Source organism: Lagopus leucura, unplaced genomic scaffold, assembly GCF_019238085.1.
Source record: "Lagopus leucura isolate 7727_CA_CO unplaced genomic scaffold, USGS_WTPT01 Super-Scaffold_100157, whole genome shotgun sequence".
NCBI classification, from domain to species: Eukaryota; Metazoa; Chordata; class Aves; order Galliformes; family Phasianidae; genus Lagopus; species Lagopus leucura.
In genome coordinates, this window is record NW_024962334.1 from 45,404,647 (window position 1) to 45,421,631 (window position 16,985).

Here is a 16,985-nt window from a genome sequence, read left to right on the forward strand (position 1 = left end):
GTTTAGAGCCTGGGGAAATCAAGAATGACGATTCAAATGCATTAGTTCACTTTATTTCCTCCACCTCAAAAATGTAAAATAAACAAGCAACAAATGTTTCAATAATGAAGAGAGCATTTACCAAATTGCACAAACTTTCACACCAATTTAGAGAACTCAGGAAGTACAAGGGTTGCTCTGAAAATAATGCCTCCTATTTTATTATGTTGGCCCATGACACCAGAGGCAGATGTCAGTGGGATGGTGGTAGAGGTTCAACCTTCTCACCTATATTCCGTTACATTTTGTTACCATTGGACAGATGGCAGCAGAGGGTCAATCTGACAGAATGGCACCTGATATGGAAGTGGGTATGAAGCAAAGGTGTGTCACTGAATTCCTTCATGTGGAAGAAACTGCACCCCTGCACTGATATTTATTCATGCTTGATGAATGTTTATAAAGACCAAACAGTGAGGTGGCAGTGGCAAGAGCAGTGTAAAAGACAAGCCAAGTTCCAGACAGCCATGCACAGTTGTCACACCATGAAATGAAGAGTCACAGTCAGCTAAATCACATGCACAAATTGGCTAATAGTGGTGACTGTTCAAAAAACAGTGTTTTGTTGAGAATTTGGTCTATCAAGTAGTATTATTGTGCTCTTTGTATCAGTTGTCATTTCCATGAAAATTAATAGGAGGCATTACTTCTGGAGAAGCCTACATATGTAGGGCTGAAAAAAATAACAAGGAAAATAAAGCACCACAAGGGAAACATATTTTCAAGTAGAATAAACTGAAGGGAGGAAAAAGAAAAGGAAAAAGAAAAAGAAAAGGAAAAAGAAGAAGAAGAAAAAGAAAAAGAAAAGGAAAAGGAAAAGGAAAAGGAAAAGGAAAAGGAAAAGGAAAAGGAAAAGGAAAAGGAAAAGGAAAAAGAAAAAGAAAAAGAAAAAGAGAAAAAGAAAAAAGAGAAAAAGAAAAAAGAGGGAGAATAAGCTTTAAAAAGGCAAAACAAAGAAAAGCAACTGAAATTGTCAAAGACAAAGCAACTCTTCTGCCAGTTCCCTCTGTCTACAGAAGGAAGCACAAGAAATCCTCAAATTCCACTGGATCATCTAACTCTTCTAAATCTGCAACATCTTCCCATCTCTTCTGACCGAGAATTTAGTATATACCTATAGCACTTCTTTATACAACCTCAACCCCAGAAGTTTTTGTTTTTTTGTCTGTCAAGTAAGATAATATTCCCACTGATGCGTGCAGAACTGTTTTTGCAAAATTCATGGGCTGATGGCCTTTATCTGCAAGCCACCTTTTTTCACAGGTGCAAAGAGTATTCACTGTAGCAGTACAGAGCTAGAGAGAAAACATTCAGATTCATTCCTCTTATTTTAGGATTCAGCTAAACCAGGATATGTGAAGAGTCCAGGCTGAACTCTGATGAGTTGAGTGGAGAGGAACCTGATGAGGTTCAACAGGGGCAAGTGTAGAGTACTACACCTGGGGAGGAATAACCACATGCATCAGTACAGGTTTAGAGCTTGACTTGCTGAAAAAGAGCACTGTGGAGGAAGGTCCTGAGTCTCCTGGTGAACAACAGGTTGGCCACGAGCCAGCTCTTTGCCCCTGTGGTGCATTACAGAGAGTGTGACCAGCAGGGCAAGAGGTAATGCTGTGGTGAGGTCACATCTGGAGTACTGTGTCCATTTATGGGCTCCTCAATTCAAGAAAGACAGGGAACTGGAGTGCTGGAGGGAGTCCAGTGTAGGGCCACAAAGATGATGAAGGCATGGAGCATTTCCCTGATGACGAAAGGCTGAGAGACCTGGGGCTGTTCCATCTGGAGAAAAGAACGCTTATAAATTTCTAATGGGCAGGAGTCAAATGGATGGGGCTCTTTTCAGTGGTGCCCAGTGACAGGATGAGGGACAATGGGCACATTTGATGAGCTTGCAATTTTGAATGAAGTATATTTTCTAGAAAAGAAAGTTTCCATGCAGATGAGTTCTTCAAAATTACCAAAGTTACTTAGGGAAGTTCATGAGCTTTTGTTCTTTGTTAAGAACAGATCCACGAGCAAGTTTTATTACTTGTCTTAGAAGTGAGATAGCTAATCCTCACACAAGGAACTGGAAATTTTTGCAGTCTGAGGTACAAAGCAGTTCCAGGAACTGGATAAGCACAGCAGTATAAAAGCTGTTAGCATCATATAGGGAGTATACACAGGCACAATAGGTCATGGTACCTAAATGTCTATGCAAATAAAGCAAAAATAACAAGGGTCTCTATAGTTATGCAGGGAGTCTCCATGGAGTCCGGATGAGAAATCACAATAGAGTTAAATACAGGCATCTCTGTCAAGACAAGATTATTTGTGTTGCTCCTTGATTGACTGCAAATGTTTCTCCTTTGGATTAGCTAAATTCTATAGGGACAAATATGCTATTCAGTAATTTACATGTAAATGAGGATGCATAACACTGCAGAATTATTTTATTCTGAGCATCCACTGTTCTGAGCTATGTCAAAATCACTACGCAAAGATGGGCTTGTATGTGGCAGCATTTTAAAGATCACATTTGGGAACTGGGACAGCTTTAATTTTCCTTGTACAGTAAAAATCTTTTCAAGCATAAAAGAGGTGGACAGGGCACACAGTGAGCAATGGACCCAAAAAGGCACAAAAATATATATATTTAATGAGATTGGTGGTGATCATAATAGCACACAGCCTTAAGAATAAAGGCATTTAATTTCGTGAATACTTGATTATTTAAAGAGATGCACAGTAACTTGGAGAAGCTTGCAATATTTGTGTTAAATCTGAACAATTTACCACAGGTGTGGTCTTATTGTGGGATGTGCTAAAGTAAAGTTTCAAGTGAACAGAAACTGGAGCCATGATGACAGCAGCCCCAGTGGACAGCCAGCGAGCTTCCAGCTGTATGACTTCTTGGTGTCAGTGCTTGGATGACTTATTGTGTTGACCTTTTTCTGAACAAAAACTGCTAACACTGCCTTTTCCACAGTCCTGGGGCAAAGGCAAGGAGGGGAAAAAAAAAAAAAAAAAGATAAGAAATTCTACCTTGGGGGGGATTTAAGGTCAACAAAAAAACTGAAACCCATGTGGTAAGCAAAACAGTTTTCTGCTTAGAAATAAGAAAAGCCAAGGTCTCTTCTTTTTGTGTTAAAAAACAAAAATTCAGTCTGAAGATAAGCTCCTAAATCCTCAGTTTGGCACCTCAACAAACTGCCTTGCCTTTACTCAGGGCTTACTTACCCCAGCAGTTTTCCCTCCATCAAGAATCAATTCCTGGATTTTTATTTTACTGAAGGAGAACAAAAACTGTGATGAAGAGGAAAGTCAGCAAAGGTTGGGAGATCTCAGGTAGCCCCAACCTTTCCCTTGCTGCCTATTCCAAAATCATGTTTTGGGTGGTCCTGCTCTGCTTCTGATGAGTTGATGGTGTCCTCTGTAGTTTTTAGCCTTCAAAAAGTCACAGGTGCTTTACTTATCTTCATCAGATCCCATGGATAAACTGAGCTCCCAATAACAGCTCACTAATTTAATCCAATTCTGTCCAAATGGATCAGCATCTTGTGAAGGGAGGTGCTATTCTAATCTACACACACCGAAGCACAACAGAGTAATACACAACTACAAATAAATTCTAGATAGGCACATGGAAACTTTAGCCTTCACTGTGCCCTGAAGTTGCTTAAATAACATTCAGACTTTCTCTAAGAACAAAAAAAGTTCAAACCTCCAGCCCAACAATTGTTATCAGCAATAAAGGAAGAATTATTTTCAAAATGTATCAGTCTCAAAGCAAGAAAAAAAAAAAAAAAAAAGGACTTAAAACCAGGTGCAGCTTTCAGCCTATTTATGCCAGGCTAAGCCTGCTGAAATCAGCAGCTGCACCATTTCAAGAAAGCTGGTGGGAAATCAGAGCCAGTCCTGATTCAGTGCTCTGAGGATCATGGGGATCTCCAGGAGAATAATTTGGACTTTGCACATATTTCCTACCACCAGAACCCTGCAAACCTCCAACATGAGCCTCTTGCTCTTCACATCCAGGCAGGCTGCTTGGCCCAGAGCTTTTGGAGAGTGTCTGCAGATCATACTTTTACATTACACTTCTTTACTCTTCATATGACCTTTCTAATTTGAACATTGCAGCACAACCCTAGGAGCCGGCAAGGACTGCTCCCCAGAATCTCTACTGGATGGATGCCATTCTGCATGGACCATGTCTTCCATGACCAGAAAGACAGTTGAACATTCAAACTACTCCACATAACTGGACTGAATGGTCTAAGCACCATCCACTGAGATTAGCTGAATTTCCTCCTGATTCAGTAGGTGCATTTAGGAATGAAGGAGACAGAAAATGTAAGAACATGGTTAGTTTCTCATAGAAGCAGACTCACAACTTCTCATGCCAAGAACCAGGACCAGCATAAAATGAAGAGCATTTAAAAATCATATTTGATTCACATAGAATCAGAGAATCATAGAATGGCTTGGGTTGGTTGGGATCTCAAAGATCATCTAGTTCCAGCCTCCCTGCCACAGACAGAGCTGCCCATCACTACATCAGTCACTAGATCAAGTTGTCCATCCAGCCTGGCCCTCAACATCTCCAGAGATGGGACAGCCACAACTTCTCAGTGTAACTTCTCCCAAAATCTGGTATGAGCAGTGTGGATGTTGTCATGTCACATCAGTTGCCACCACAGCCAGTACCACTGGCAAGCAGCCCTTGGCTGGCATAAAGGCAGGAAAACTGATCATTGCAGTCCCAACTGCATTGCCTGGGGTAAATTCCAGGCTGAAAGATGCTAAGAATGAACAGGCTAAAATTGTAGAAGTGGGTCCTTTCTTCCCATGGGTTTACATTCATATGTAACAAATAACAGCAGTGGGGCTGGTAGGGTTAATGAGCTAACTTCATCTTCACCCTGTAACATCTTCCTTCTAGCTCCCCCAAGAGAAAATAAAAAGAAGCCAGAACTACTAAGCAGGAACAAACTTAACTTCAAAAATTTTAACAAGAAAATAGCAAAAATAATCCAACACAGAGCCCTAGAGGTGTTATCTCTGAACACACCGAGGTTTTCGATTTGCTCTTTCCTTCTGCCTGTACCCCACAGCTGCAGCTGCACATATGTGCCCAACTCTCATGGTTTCTGTAGCAAATGCATTTGTACAGCAGTGGGCTTCTTTCCAATTAGCTTTTAACTCCAGCTCACATTTTCTGGCTAGATTAGATACCAAACCAGTTTTGCAGGAGACACAACATCCTTCACATTGCATCACTGACCAAGCATCTGTTACTATAGTGTCTGGGTGTTATTTCCTAGACGACCAGGGAACTGCTTAGTGAGCTTGCACACTCAGGCCATTTCATTTTCAACATCCATTTTCAAAAGGCAGGAAGCTGGCAAACGAAAAGAAACGCCAGCAGAGCTCGAAGTCTCCCTGCCACCTCAGGGCCCAATCCTGTAAAATACCATTTTTTGCTGTAAGAGCTTGAGCGCTCACATGGTTTGTTGAGCTTTCTGACAGCTGCGAGAGCCTCAGCAGGCTGCAGAGCTGCTTGTCTTACAGAGAGAAGGGGACATCCACTGCTCATCTACTTAAGCCCCTACCCCTGTATGTAATGCATATATATTTTTTAAAAGATGCACAAACTCCTTCTTCCACAGTTTCTTTAACATGCAGCTCGTTATGCTGCAAACATAATCCCAATAAAAGCCCCCCATCTTCAGCCTGTCTACTGCTCTGTAGCCTAGAGATTGCTCTCAGGACTGATCTCTCTTGCTTGCAAAGAGTCAAATGGGAGTACCGAAGTCCTATATGACTGTGAACATCTGAAAAAGCAGAAATGGCCCCAGTATTGTCAACAAAGCAAATCATTCTCATATCACCATGTTTCTCACAGCTTCTCACACACAGAACAGCCCCTTGCATTTATAGTATGACAGTCTATTTAAAGGGCTACATGGAGTGCTCAGATAGGTGAGGAAAATATTCAGACCAATGCTTGAAAGGGAAGGAGCCACCTTCTCTACAGAGAAAAGAAAGCTACTTCTCAATTTACTGATAATCTGACACCGCAGCTGGGATCTATCTCATTTGCCTTTCTTTTCAGGAAATACCTTGCCTAATGCACATTAGAACATCACTTGCTTTTCACCCTCTCAGTGTAATCCATTTTTGATATGTGGTTACTCTGTGGGTTTCATCTCACCTTACTTAAGACCTTTGTGATATGAAGTTTTTCACCCTGGGCTCTTATTGTTTTCAAAGAACAGAGACGCTTTTAGGGACAGAGATTATTCCAATGCATTTCAGATCTCTAAGGTGAAATAAATCCTGCCCACGCTCACATAGTGACTAGACTTCTATTGCTTTAAGGATTGTTAAGATGAGCTCCAATGTAGAGATCTACATTAAAAGAGATAAATTCCCACCGTATCAGTCATATGACAACCGGTCATCATTGCCCCACCTGTGAAGAAGCTATTTTCAAAACACCATCCTATGGTTTTCCAAGTGAATTCATTCTCACATCTTAACATATCAGTCTTAATAGTTTTACTTCCAGCCTTAAGAAATATTTTGCAACAATGGTGCTTTGCAACAAAGATTCTGGAAATCTTCTGATCGTCTGCTCACCTGTCCTAACTGGATGCTAGAAATTTCTGGGAACTACTTGTGGACAGTAAGAACAGCCCTCCACAAGCAGCTATACAGAAGAGCTGAAGTTAGATGCATACAGATAAAAAACAGAGGGAGAAAACGCAGTCTCAAGATGATGAGGTTGAATACAGAATCATTTTAAAAACATTATTTTTCTCAAATATACAATGTCAGATATGTAAGTGGCAAAGGAACCAACTTGAAAAATATCCCTTCAAGAAAAGGTGTATGAATCCCAGTATTTAGTCCTTTCATAGCATCACAGAATATCCCGAATTGGAAGGGACCCATAAGGACCATCGAGTCCAACTCCTGTTTCTTCCAGTCAGCTCTGAAGGGCAAGTCTCACCTGAAGTTGTGAACTTATGTGGCACCAGATGCATGTCACTATGTGAGTTAGCCTGTTGCATTCCCACCCTGCCTAGAATGGTGGGAAGTTTCTCACTGCAGATTGCATACTGTGTAAATAAATTACAGCAAACTCCAACAACATTCAGAAGGAAACGAGAGCATGAATCACATACAAAAGTTATAAAGTACTCACCAGATCGCCTGTCCCAGGTTTTTCCATAATAATTGGGGGGAGCAGTAACCCTGCAGGAGAAGTAGGGTCTGGGTTGAGTGCCCCGGTGCCTCCTCCTATCAGGGAAACCACACCATTGCAATCCACTGAGCTGTTCCTTTTGCCCGTCTGGGTGTAGCTGGGAGTAGTAGGGTGAGAACTATGGCTCACTTGACTTTGAATGCTCGGACGTCTCCCAGATCTTGGAATTAAGAGAGAGCCCCGGTGGCTTTCATTTTCCCCAGCAGTGCTGATCTCATCATCGGCAAAATCTGTTTCGGAGCCAGTGTCTCTACCACGGAGTCGGAAACTGAATATGCTTCCGTGGCTGGTTCTGCGCTTCACCAAGTTTGCACTGGGACCATAACTAATGCCAAGGAGAGTCTAGAAACCCCCAGAAAGGAAAAAGGGGAAAGAGAAACAACATTTTGCAACATGTTTTGAGGAGCGAGGAAGGTCTGGGGAGAATAATAAGTTCCATTTTAAATCAGGTGATTCAGAGAGAGATTTAATTACATGTATTCAACCTTTGCAAAGTTAAGAGGTTGAAAAATCAGTCCTAGCCATTAAGTATCTGTCTAACACTCAGTAGTTAAAGATGTACTGAATTAGGAAGGGCCAAGGTGGCATTCGCTTGGTAGCGTGATGCTTCCTTTGCTTCTACTCCCTCCCCATATGGTCAGTGCCAAAGGACCTGGGAAGGCAGCACAAGGAGTGGAAGACAGGAGCAGGGAAGGGGATCCAGCTCCAGTTCACCGCATTTATCACACATCTTCGTAACAGCTGGGGAAGGAACGTTGCAGTGGGAGAACAAGAGATAAAGAAATAGGGCAGGAAATGAACTGTGGGAAGAAATGAGAAGAAGAGGGGAGAAGAAGAAGCAGAATACGGCGGAAGAAGGTGATAAAAAAAAAAAAAAAAAGAAGAGCACGAAGAGGAATATGATTTATTGGTTTGTAGAATGATTATCCCAACACACATAGCTGCCTTGAGGGGTAGGCAACCTCTTTACACAGCAGTCTCCTTTACACCTAAATGCTAGCCTTGATGATCCACTCCGATGTCTGCTGGTGAGAATGCAGCTCTGACAGAGCACCAGTAAGACGTAGCCAAGCACTAAACACATGTAAACCCTGACAGAGTGAAAAGGATGTTCAGAAAATGCATAAGGAGTTCAAGTCTGTCCCCTTCCCTCACACTGTGAAGAGGAAATTAATGGAGTAAGAGCATTTAGGCAGAACATACTTTTGATTTTACAGCCTGCACAGAATTTTCAGCTTCTTCAGAACTTTCTCATGAGCCAAGTGTATATGAAGAGAGGTCAGATCTCCACAAACCAGCAAAGCCAAATGAGCATTATTTCTTTTTTCTGCTGTAGCTCACACCACTGGATTATGTAATGATGCTATTTTGTGACACTGGTACACGGAAGCGTACAAAAACCAGGCTCCTTCTAACTAAAAACAACCCATTTGGATTGCTACCAAACTTTAACTGGTAAAAAAAATAAATATCCATGCCTGGGTTTCCATGACACAGTCATTGAGACTGATTTCTGATGGCAACACACTTCCAGCTGCTCAGATTGCATCTGAATGATGACTCAGCCTTACTCCCTCCAACCATGCCAGACACTGCCTTGCAGAGAAGATTTACTATAAGCTTTGAAATGTGTCTCCCATGTTTCCCATGACATCCATGGGCAAAAAGTGAAAACAAGAAATATAAATTTAAGGAACATGCTGCAATATACGACTGCAAACCATGATCATTCTGGTATGTAAAATCTTGAAATCCATCCAGAATGAAGCTAGACAGCAACTCTGGCTTTCACAAAGGTATAATTTGTAACACAACTCACTCAACCAATGAGGCGAAAACAAAAACAGTTAAGATTTTAAAAAGTATGTTATTTACAGAAATACAGCTCTGCATCAATCTGATAAGCTTGGGAGTCTGCAATTGGTCACATTTACTTAAATCACTTACTTGTTTTCTATCAGCTTTTTATGGCTGCCAAGTACCCCTAAATTCACTGACAACAAAATAGGAAAAGACTTAGCCCATTACATGGCTATTCAGAAAACAAACAAACAAAAATAAAAAGCACTGATTTTAACTTTGCCCTTAGTTAAGCAGAAACAAATTATCTGAAGCTATTTACCATCATTTGATACACACAGCATGTGCAGATTCATATTCATGCATGTCAGTATTGTTTATATAAAACCATATTTAACAACAGTCTTGCTCTATTTTTGTTCCTGCAATGTAAAGAAGAAACAAGTGCCACAAAGTTTTGACTTGGAGGCAACTAGCAAAGGAATAGAAAAATGTTAATATCATCTTTATATGTCATTAAAAATGCCCTCAGAGGCACATTTCCTCCTTTTCTGCTCCTCTCTTTTCTTTTTAAGCTTTGCAGGTTTTTTTTTCTCAGAATATTTTGACTCTAATAGGGAATGGACAGATATAATCAGATGAATGGAATTAGAGTAAGAAAATAAATCAGGCTGTGAGGGGATCCTGAAGCAGAAAAAAAAAAAAAAAAAAATAAAAAAAAAAAAAAGAGAGACAAAATAGGTTCACAGGTTCACAAGAATGCTTAGTGAGCATTTTAAATTCATTTTGAAAAGAAAGTACTAACATGTTTCCTTTCACAGATCTAACACACAGTATCTCCAGGTCAGTCGTCACATTAAATATTGACTCTTTTCTCCATCTGGAAGTTTCAGCTTTAATTGCATATTCAGAGCTTGGCCTACCCAGCAAGTGCAGTGAGAAAGAAGTGATGTTTCAGACCATGGCTTACCATTCTCCTCTGACCGTCATCGTATTCACTCTTGGAATTCCTCTGGTCTTCCCCATACTCTTCTGCCCCCAAAGATTTCTTTTTCTTTCGCCTGTTTCTTCTTTCCTTGGCATTTTTGGATGCTAAAGGTGACATTTCCAGGGAGCTAAGTGACATCGAGTCAATCCCTTTAGCAGCTAGTGCCTAAAAGAGAAGATGCAAAGGTGCAAAAATTATTATTTGACTGTTGGATCCCAGTGAGCGTAAGTGATTACTCATTTTTCGTTCTACATTTTAAGTTTGTACAGGAAATCAATTAAAATTTTGAAGAGGTCATTAATGACAAAACTACCTCATGTGGCTGGAACTGTTCTTAACCCGTTTCTAACCTCACTATTTAGTCATGAGGAAAATAAGCAAATGAGCCAAGTTCCTAGTATGGATGCACACATGCAGGTCTACCATTCATATCCTGTGATGGAAAATAGGAATGGCTTAATAAAATCATCTGATTTATGTAGCAATAAATCTTAACACTTCACAAGAGAACCAGCTTGTGGGCACACACTCCTTCTGGAGTAGCACTTCTATTGGTGGCTAAAAGATTGGGGTCAAGACACCACAAGATCAACATCCCCCATGACTGCAGCCCCTTAAACCAGGAGGCTGAGCATGACAGGAGCCAAGCTGGTGGCTGTGCTTTTCTCTGCAGTCATGGAGAGATGCTAGGAGCAGCAGGCAATTCAGCTGGCACGTCTTTGTAAACACTTATCCCAAGCAGCAGCACAGGCAGCTGTGATGAGAGATTCAAGGAGAAAACCATGGGCTTAACTGGAGATAAGGTGGACTTTGTTATGCCGTGTGCTTCAGTGCTGTGCTTGCTATCTGGTGGGATCATGGCAGGAGCCACCTGATAACAGACCAACCACTAGGAACCCAGCAAAAGCCGACTGCAAAAGCCTGAGCACACAAAGCAAGAGCCTTGAAAGCAAATGAGCAGGAGGAAGAATCGATACCAGCAGAGAGGAAGGCACTGCCCACGCCAGCTCACTGGATCCCCATCCCCAAGGATGCCAGCTCTGCACAGAGTGTGAGGTCAGGTGTGGAGGTGCAGTGTCCCAGTAGGAGTCACATCAGTGACCTGCAGACAGGCCCATTCTCAAAGCCCCAGATGGAGTATATAAAATGAGTGAAATATAAAAAAATAAAAATCCTCTTCAGGTTCCCCAGAACAGGAGGAACAGATAAATCCTCAGTGCTATTGTCTGCAAGCCACTAGAATCAAACAGGCAATCAGCTCTCCACAGCAAAATACTCCCTTCCTCCCACAGGCATCAGTCCAAGGAAAGTGAAGGCACTTAACAGTCGTGTAAAGAATCAATCATGTATTTCAAGGAGTAGCGGTAGCTCTATCAAGCTGAGAGCACAACAAAACTTAATTCCCATGGGAAATATCTTTCATGAGCAAGCTGCTTAGAGCAGGGAGGAGGGCTCAGACATCAGTCTAGGCTGTTGTATTTTGTTAAATATTTTTTTTTTAAATCAATTGATTTAATTGCTGTACTGAAGTTCTTTCTCTTCATAAAGATTCAGCAAGTCTTCTGGTGTTAAATTCAGGTTTAGGAATGTGTTAGACCAGTTGTGTAAATTGACGGATGGTCCCCAACCAGGTCTATCAGTTATATCTATGTTCTCTTTACACTGAGCAATGTCAAAGCTGGTCTAAAGAGTTTCAGTTTTCCTTTCAGATTGCCATCATACTGCATTGATCTAGAAAATATTGTAGGTTGTGCTATTAAGCTCACTGTACTCTTACTGAAAAAGAAGCTAATTTCAGTTTCCTAGCAATTTCTTACCTATTGCTTGGGCTGAAATCGTTTTCTGCTCTACATCAGTTGTTGAAAGAGGATTTGGACCAAGTTGTTTCTCAGGGCAGGGAGGATGTGCCCACATCCTGCCTATCTGCTCTTCCTGATTGGCTTCCAGTGGCTGAGCTGAGCGTCCTGTCCCCCCTGTACTGCAAACCTTTGCTAACACCCAGGGCAGGGAAGAACATGCGGAGCACACATGTCCTGCAAAGACAGGTGGTGGCTGAAGGATGGGAGAATAGCATAGCCCAGATGAGCCCTGACATGGCATTTATGCACAAGATAGAACTTAAGGTGAGATCTAGTGGTATGGTGAGCAAGCCAAAACCAAGAACTTGAAATAAGGACCTGAAGAGCAAAATTAAAACTGAGTAGTTCTGACTGGAGCAAAGGACATCTAAAAGCTACATGGCATAGCAAACCACTCAAATCACTTTGCTGAGCATCTTCTTCAGGATGCTCAGTTTGACATGTTGGGGGCTGATTGGCAGAATAACCAAACTTAACATGTAGTTACGGGCAACTTCATTTTGCAGGTACAAAGCTGTAGGTGACAGCTTCTGGGCATTCAGAAAACCCAAACAAGTGAACACATTGGATCCCATCCTCTGTATTCCAGCTGCTTCTCCACAAAAAAGAGATAATTCTCCAGGAGGACCGCAAATATTAATGAGTAGTTTTGAAGCATGCAGAGTCTGAGCGGTGACAGGAGGAACTGAAAAACCTCAGAGGATGTTAGTCATTTGGGTTTTGAAGCAGTCTTTGAAAGCCCAAATCTGGAAATCTTAAGCTGGCCTAAGGCTACAGAGCAAACGAGGAGAAACTCAAGAACTTGAGTCACACACTGCCAACTCTCTGTACTGAACTAGACACAGGAAAAATGAGAGTTGGCTGGTTAACGAAAAGACCATGCTGTAAATCATACAGAAAAATGGAAACAATTTAGGTTTGTATGAGAAGCCTTCATTTTGACACATACTGACTTTCAGGCTTTAATGTTCCTTTTCTGTGTACGTACATACAGGTTTAACTAAAATCAAAGACTTCAAAAGGAAATGCTTAAATATGTTTAATTATAAGTGGGGCTACCAAAGCTGAATGTTATTAAGAAGAGCTCAGCTGGAGTCAAAAGACATGAAAATCTACATAAAACAGGTACAAGCTGGAGTTCAGTTTGCTCCCTAAGGTTATGGCATAAAGTTGCTCTGTACATATACGGACTAAATTGCTTTTACCTATTACTTAAACCATCAAAATGGATCTTTAAAAGGACATAAACCATGCATAAGCCTCTACTAGCACTTTGTAAAGAATGAATTACATTTTCTATTTTCTTTCCAAGGATTTAAATGGGCTTTGTATTAGGCCCTGAAGCCACACGTACCCAAAAGCAAATTATGTATATTAGTTTATATTGTGTACTGAGGATTTATTTCTCTCAACTACACTGCTGCATGTTATTTCAGACTAATTTTCTTATTGTCTTCCTGATCACAGCACCTAAAACGTTCTCTTCAACTGTTTAATAAAGGCTTTCAACCCCATACAAACCACAGGCAAATTAATTGGTGTTATTAAGGCTACGTCGCTACGGCCACATTTTGGCCTCCCTGTTTCTCTGGAAACTGCAACACAGCATTAATCCATTTATGTCCTTTACAAAATATGCAAAGTTTAACCTCAAGATCCGTCTGTTCACTTGTTCAGTTACGAAGTCATATGTCTCCATTATCAGACAACTGGATATTCACAGCAGTGTAAACGAAACTGTGAAAATGAGTGTGGGCTGAAGACGAGGTGGAAGGAGGTTCAGCTGGAGCTATGGCTGAGCTACCAAAATACATGTTCAGTTCTTGAATGCAGATGTAGTTATATCATCATGAATACGTTGTGTATGTCAACGAATGTAAATTCCTCTGCTGGCACACATAGTTGCTGTTACACCAATACAGCTCTGGATGTGTAAACACTAAATGGCCTCACTCGGAGCAGGAAGAATCATCATTTTTCTTTCAGAAACTAACTCTGACCAGGACAATAAACATTAAGATGCTTTCAAACAGACTCTTATTCTGAATTAAAGAGAATTTGAATCTTGAGGTACCATCTTAAAGTTACCCGAGGTACCATCTTAAAGTTACCCAAGGACAATCACATCATACAGTTTACCTACCTCCTGCTCTTTCTTTAACATCTCCATGGCTTCCCGAAACTTTCTTTCCTTTTCTTCTGTTTCAGCAATGGTGGCTTGGTTCTGCTCTTCATATGCCATGGCCACCACAGCCAGAATCAGATTGACCAGATAAAACGAGCCCAGAAAGATGACCAGCATAAAAAAGAGCATGTAGATCTTCCCAGCAGATCTGAGAGTCTAAAAGTATAAAGGTAAAATCACTAAGACAGTATTTTGAAAGGAAAAAAAAAAAAAAAGATACTTTGATTCTTTTTTAAACATAGATTTAAAATATAATTTAATTCAGCTTTTGTTCATCATGGAATCATAGAATCACCAAGGAAAAGACTTTCAAGATCCAGTCCAACCAGCTGCCTATCACCAATAGTTCTGTCTAAACCATGCCCCTCAGCACAATGTCTAAACATTCCTTGAATGCCTCCAGGGTCAGTGACTCCCAGTCAGAATCAGTTCTGTGACAAATGATGACATCATTAACCAAAATAACCTTCTCAACAGTAAGTTTTCATACTGTAGTCAAAAACTGTGTGCTTTGCACTAGGACTCATTTTCAAAAGGAGAATGTTTTACCAAGCATTTCTGAATGTTTTCTTAGAGAACAAATACATTTTTGTATATATATATATATATATACCCTGCAATATATATATGCAATATATATGCAATATATATATGCTATATATATATATAGATATATATATATATATACCCTGCAATAGCTCACACAGCTTAGCCTACTGTTGTCTGCTCCATAGGAACTTTCCAACTTTCCAAGAGGGATTCACCTTATTTCTGTTCAGATATCAACAATGAAGGTCCTTTTGCAGTTGATGGAGAGAAAAAAGGTACTTTTGGGGTGTAATTCACTTAAGCATTGTTTAGAGATCTGCCTTGTGTTAAGCACCCTGGGTGCTTTGACTGTACTGTCCAGTTCTTCACGAGAATCATAGGCATAAAGAGAGTTTAGCATGGTGGGTTGAGCTGGATCTTAGGTGTTTGCCATGAAAGGCTTGCCAAGAGGTACCAGGTAGCTTCACTGTCTAATAAATTTGTGTTCATTGCTATGCCTTGAAAAAATAGATACGCCAAGTACACAGTGCATTTCTGTTTGCTTATTTGCTTGTTGTTGAACTGGATTCAGAAGACTGGTCCGTGCTACATCAGCCACAAACATCATTAAGCAGTGATGTGGTGTCTTTTTTTTAAACAGGGAACTTTTTCTGAAATTCAGGTAAATTCAAAGCGTTCTGCTCTTAACTCCAATTCTGCCCTCTCCCCCAAGCAGCCAGTCTAATGCATTCTCATACGATCAACGCTTCTAAGTAAGGAAATTAATTGTAATGATTGATGGTCCTTGTCCAGAACACACCAGGAACAGTTTACTTAATAACTAGGAATTCTTTCTTGCCTTAAATTATTAGATATGTAACTATAAAAAAATGTTGTGTTTATTTTCTATTTAAAAAAGTAATAGAACACATTCATACCTGTTGGTAGAGGCGTTCCCAATAATCTTGAGTCATAAGACGGAACAGAGAGAGAAAGGCCCAGCCAAAAGTATCAAAGCTTGTGTAACCATGGTCAGGATTCTCCCCGGCCTTCAGACATATGTATCCCTCAGGGCAGGTGCTGCAAAACAGGAGAGACAATACATGAAATGTCACATAGTTGGCTTCAGTATGGAAAAATAGATTTCAAGGGACAATATTGAATGTTCTTGCTTAAATGCACAGATGCTCCAAGGTAAATTCTACTGAGTGAAAACACAACAATATATGCTAACTTCACAGTACCAAGGATCTTTGTAATCTTATTTTTCCTTTGAAAGGGGAAACTGGGAAATTATAATCACAGCTAGAGCTGAAATGGCGAATGATTACCTGCCACTCTGCTATTTGGAATAGACAGAAATGAGGCAGGACTTTGGTACTCAATGTAATTTCTCCTACCACTTAATCCTAATTAAAAATCATAAACTTGGTGTCTCCTGTTACAGTTCTGGCTAACACTGTGATGGTGAAACTCCTTTTCTGGTTTTGTTGTCTGACACTGGCTGCACATCATCAGCATCTGCCATCTGAGCTCCTTCCTGATTGATTACCTGACCTCACACTCACCCCCTGCAAGGACTAAATCTTCAGTCTAAGAAACCCAACCTTTTGTTCCAACATTGGTTTAGTATGGGGTCATGACTTTTTTTTTTGTTGTTTTGACCAGGAAAATATTGCAGATCCACGTATTAAATGGCAAGCAGATACCATGACTTACAGTGGCTCTCATTAAACTTTAAGACTCTATAAGTGATTTTCTAGCCCCTGATGCCAGAACTGAATAAGAACGCTCTCTGCTTTAGGTCCAGCAGTGGTACTAAGTACCAAACTGCACCTCATCAAATTAAATAGCACAAGGCGGCAGAGATCCCAGATCACTGAGCCTCCTTTTCCAGCTGTATGGCAAGAAACATTTAGTCAAAAGACCCCACACACCCTCACACCAGAAGCGACTTCGCAAACTTCCTAATACTGCCACACAGCACGAGGCAAAGCAATAATGTAAATAATGAAAAGTCATTTTCAAATGAGACACATATAGACAAAATGATTCATTAGAAAGCAGGCTGTGCATCAACAGGAAGATCAAGGATAAATTTACATATATGTAAGTTTTATACTGATACAAGCTAAATCTCTGCAGTACATGGTAAGAATCCAGCACTGCATGTTGAGCTGAGGATACACTGCTAGAGGTTCTGAAGTTATACAAATCTGTGGTGTCAGCCACCGACATAACACATTCAAGAACATTTTAAGAAGCTTAGTTTAATATCATTAGTCAAGCATAAATTTTCAAATAAGTCTGCTTTGAACACTGAAAAAGGAGTGTAGA

The 16,985-nt window shown here is 40.6% G+C and overlaps 1 protein-coding gene across 4 annotated transcripts in view; it reads right to left on the bottom strand.

Annotated features, from left to right (window-relative positions):
• The window catches only part of LOC122189528 (sodium channel protein type 5 subunit alpha-like), a 206,878-nt gene that overhangs the window by 102,168 nt on the left and 87,725 nt on the right, over nucleotides 1-16,985 (bottom strand). For all 4 annotated transcript variants that reach the window (XM_042888790.1, XM_042888786.1, XM_042888788.1 and 1 more), the window contains exons 9-11: nucleotides 15,587-15,728; nucleotides 14,079-14,276; nucleotides 10,059-10,241 (exon numbers count right to left, since the gene is read on the bottom strand). In XM_042888790.1, the coding sequence (XP_042744724.1) occupies nucleotides 10,059-10,241; nucleotides 14,079-14,276; nucleotides 15,587-15,728 (523 nt within the window). The remainder of the gene's footprint in view (nucleotides 1-10,058; nucleotides 10,242-14,078; nucleotides 14,277-15,586; nucleotides 15,729-16,985) is intronic.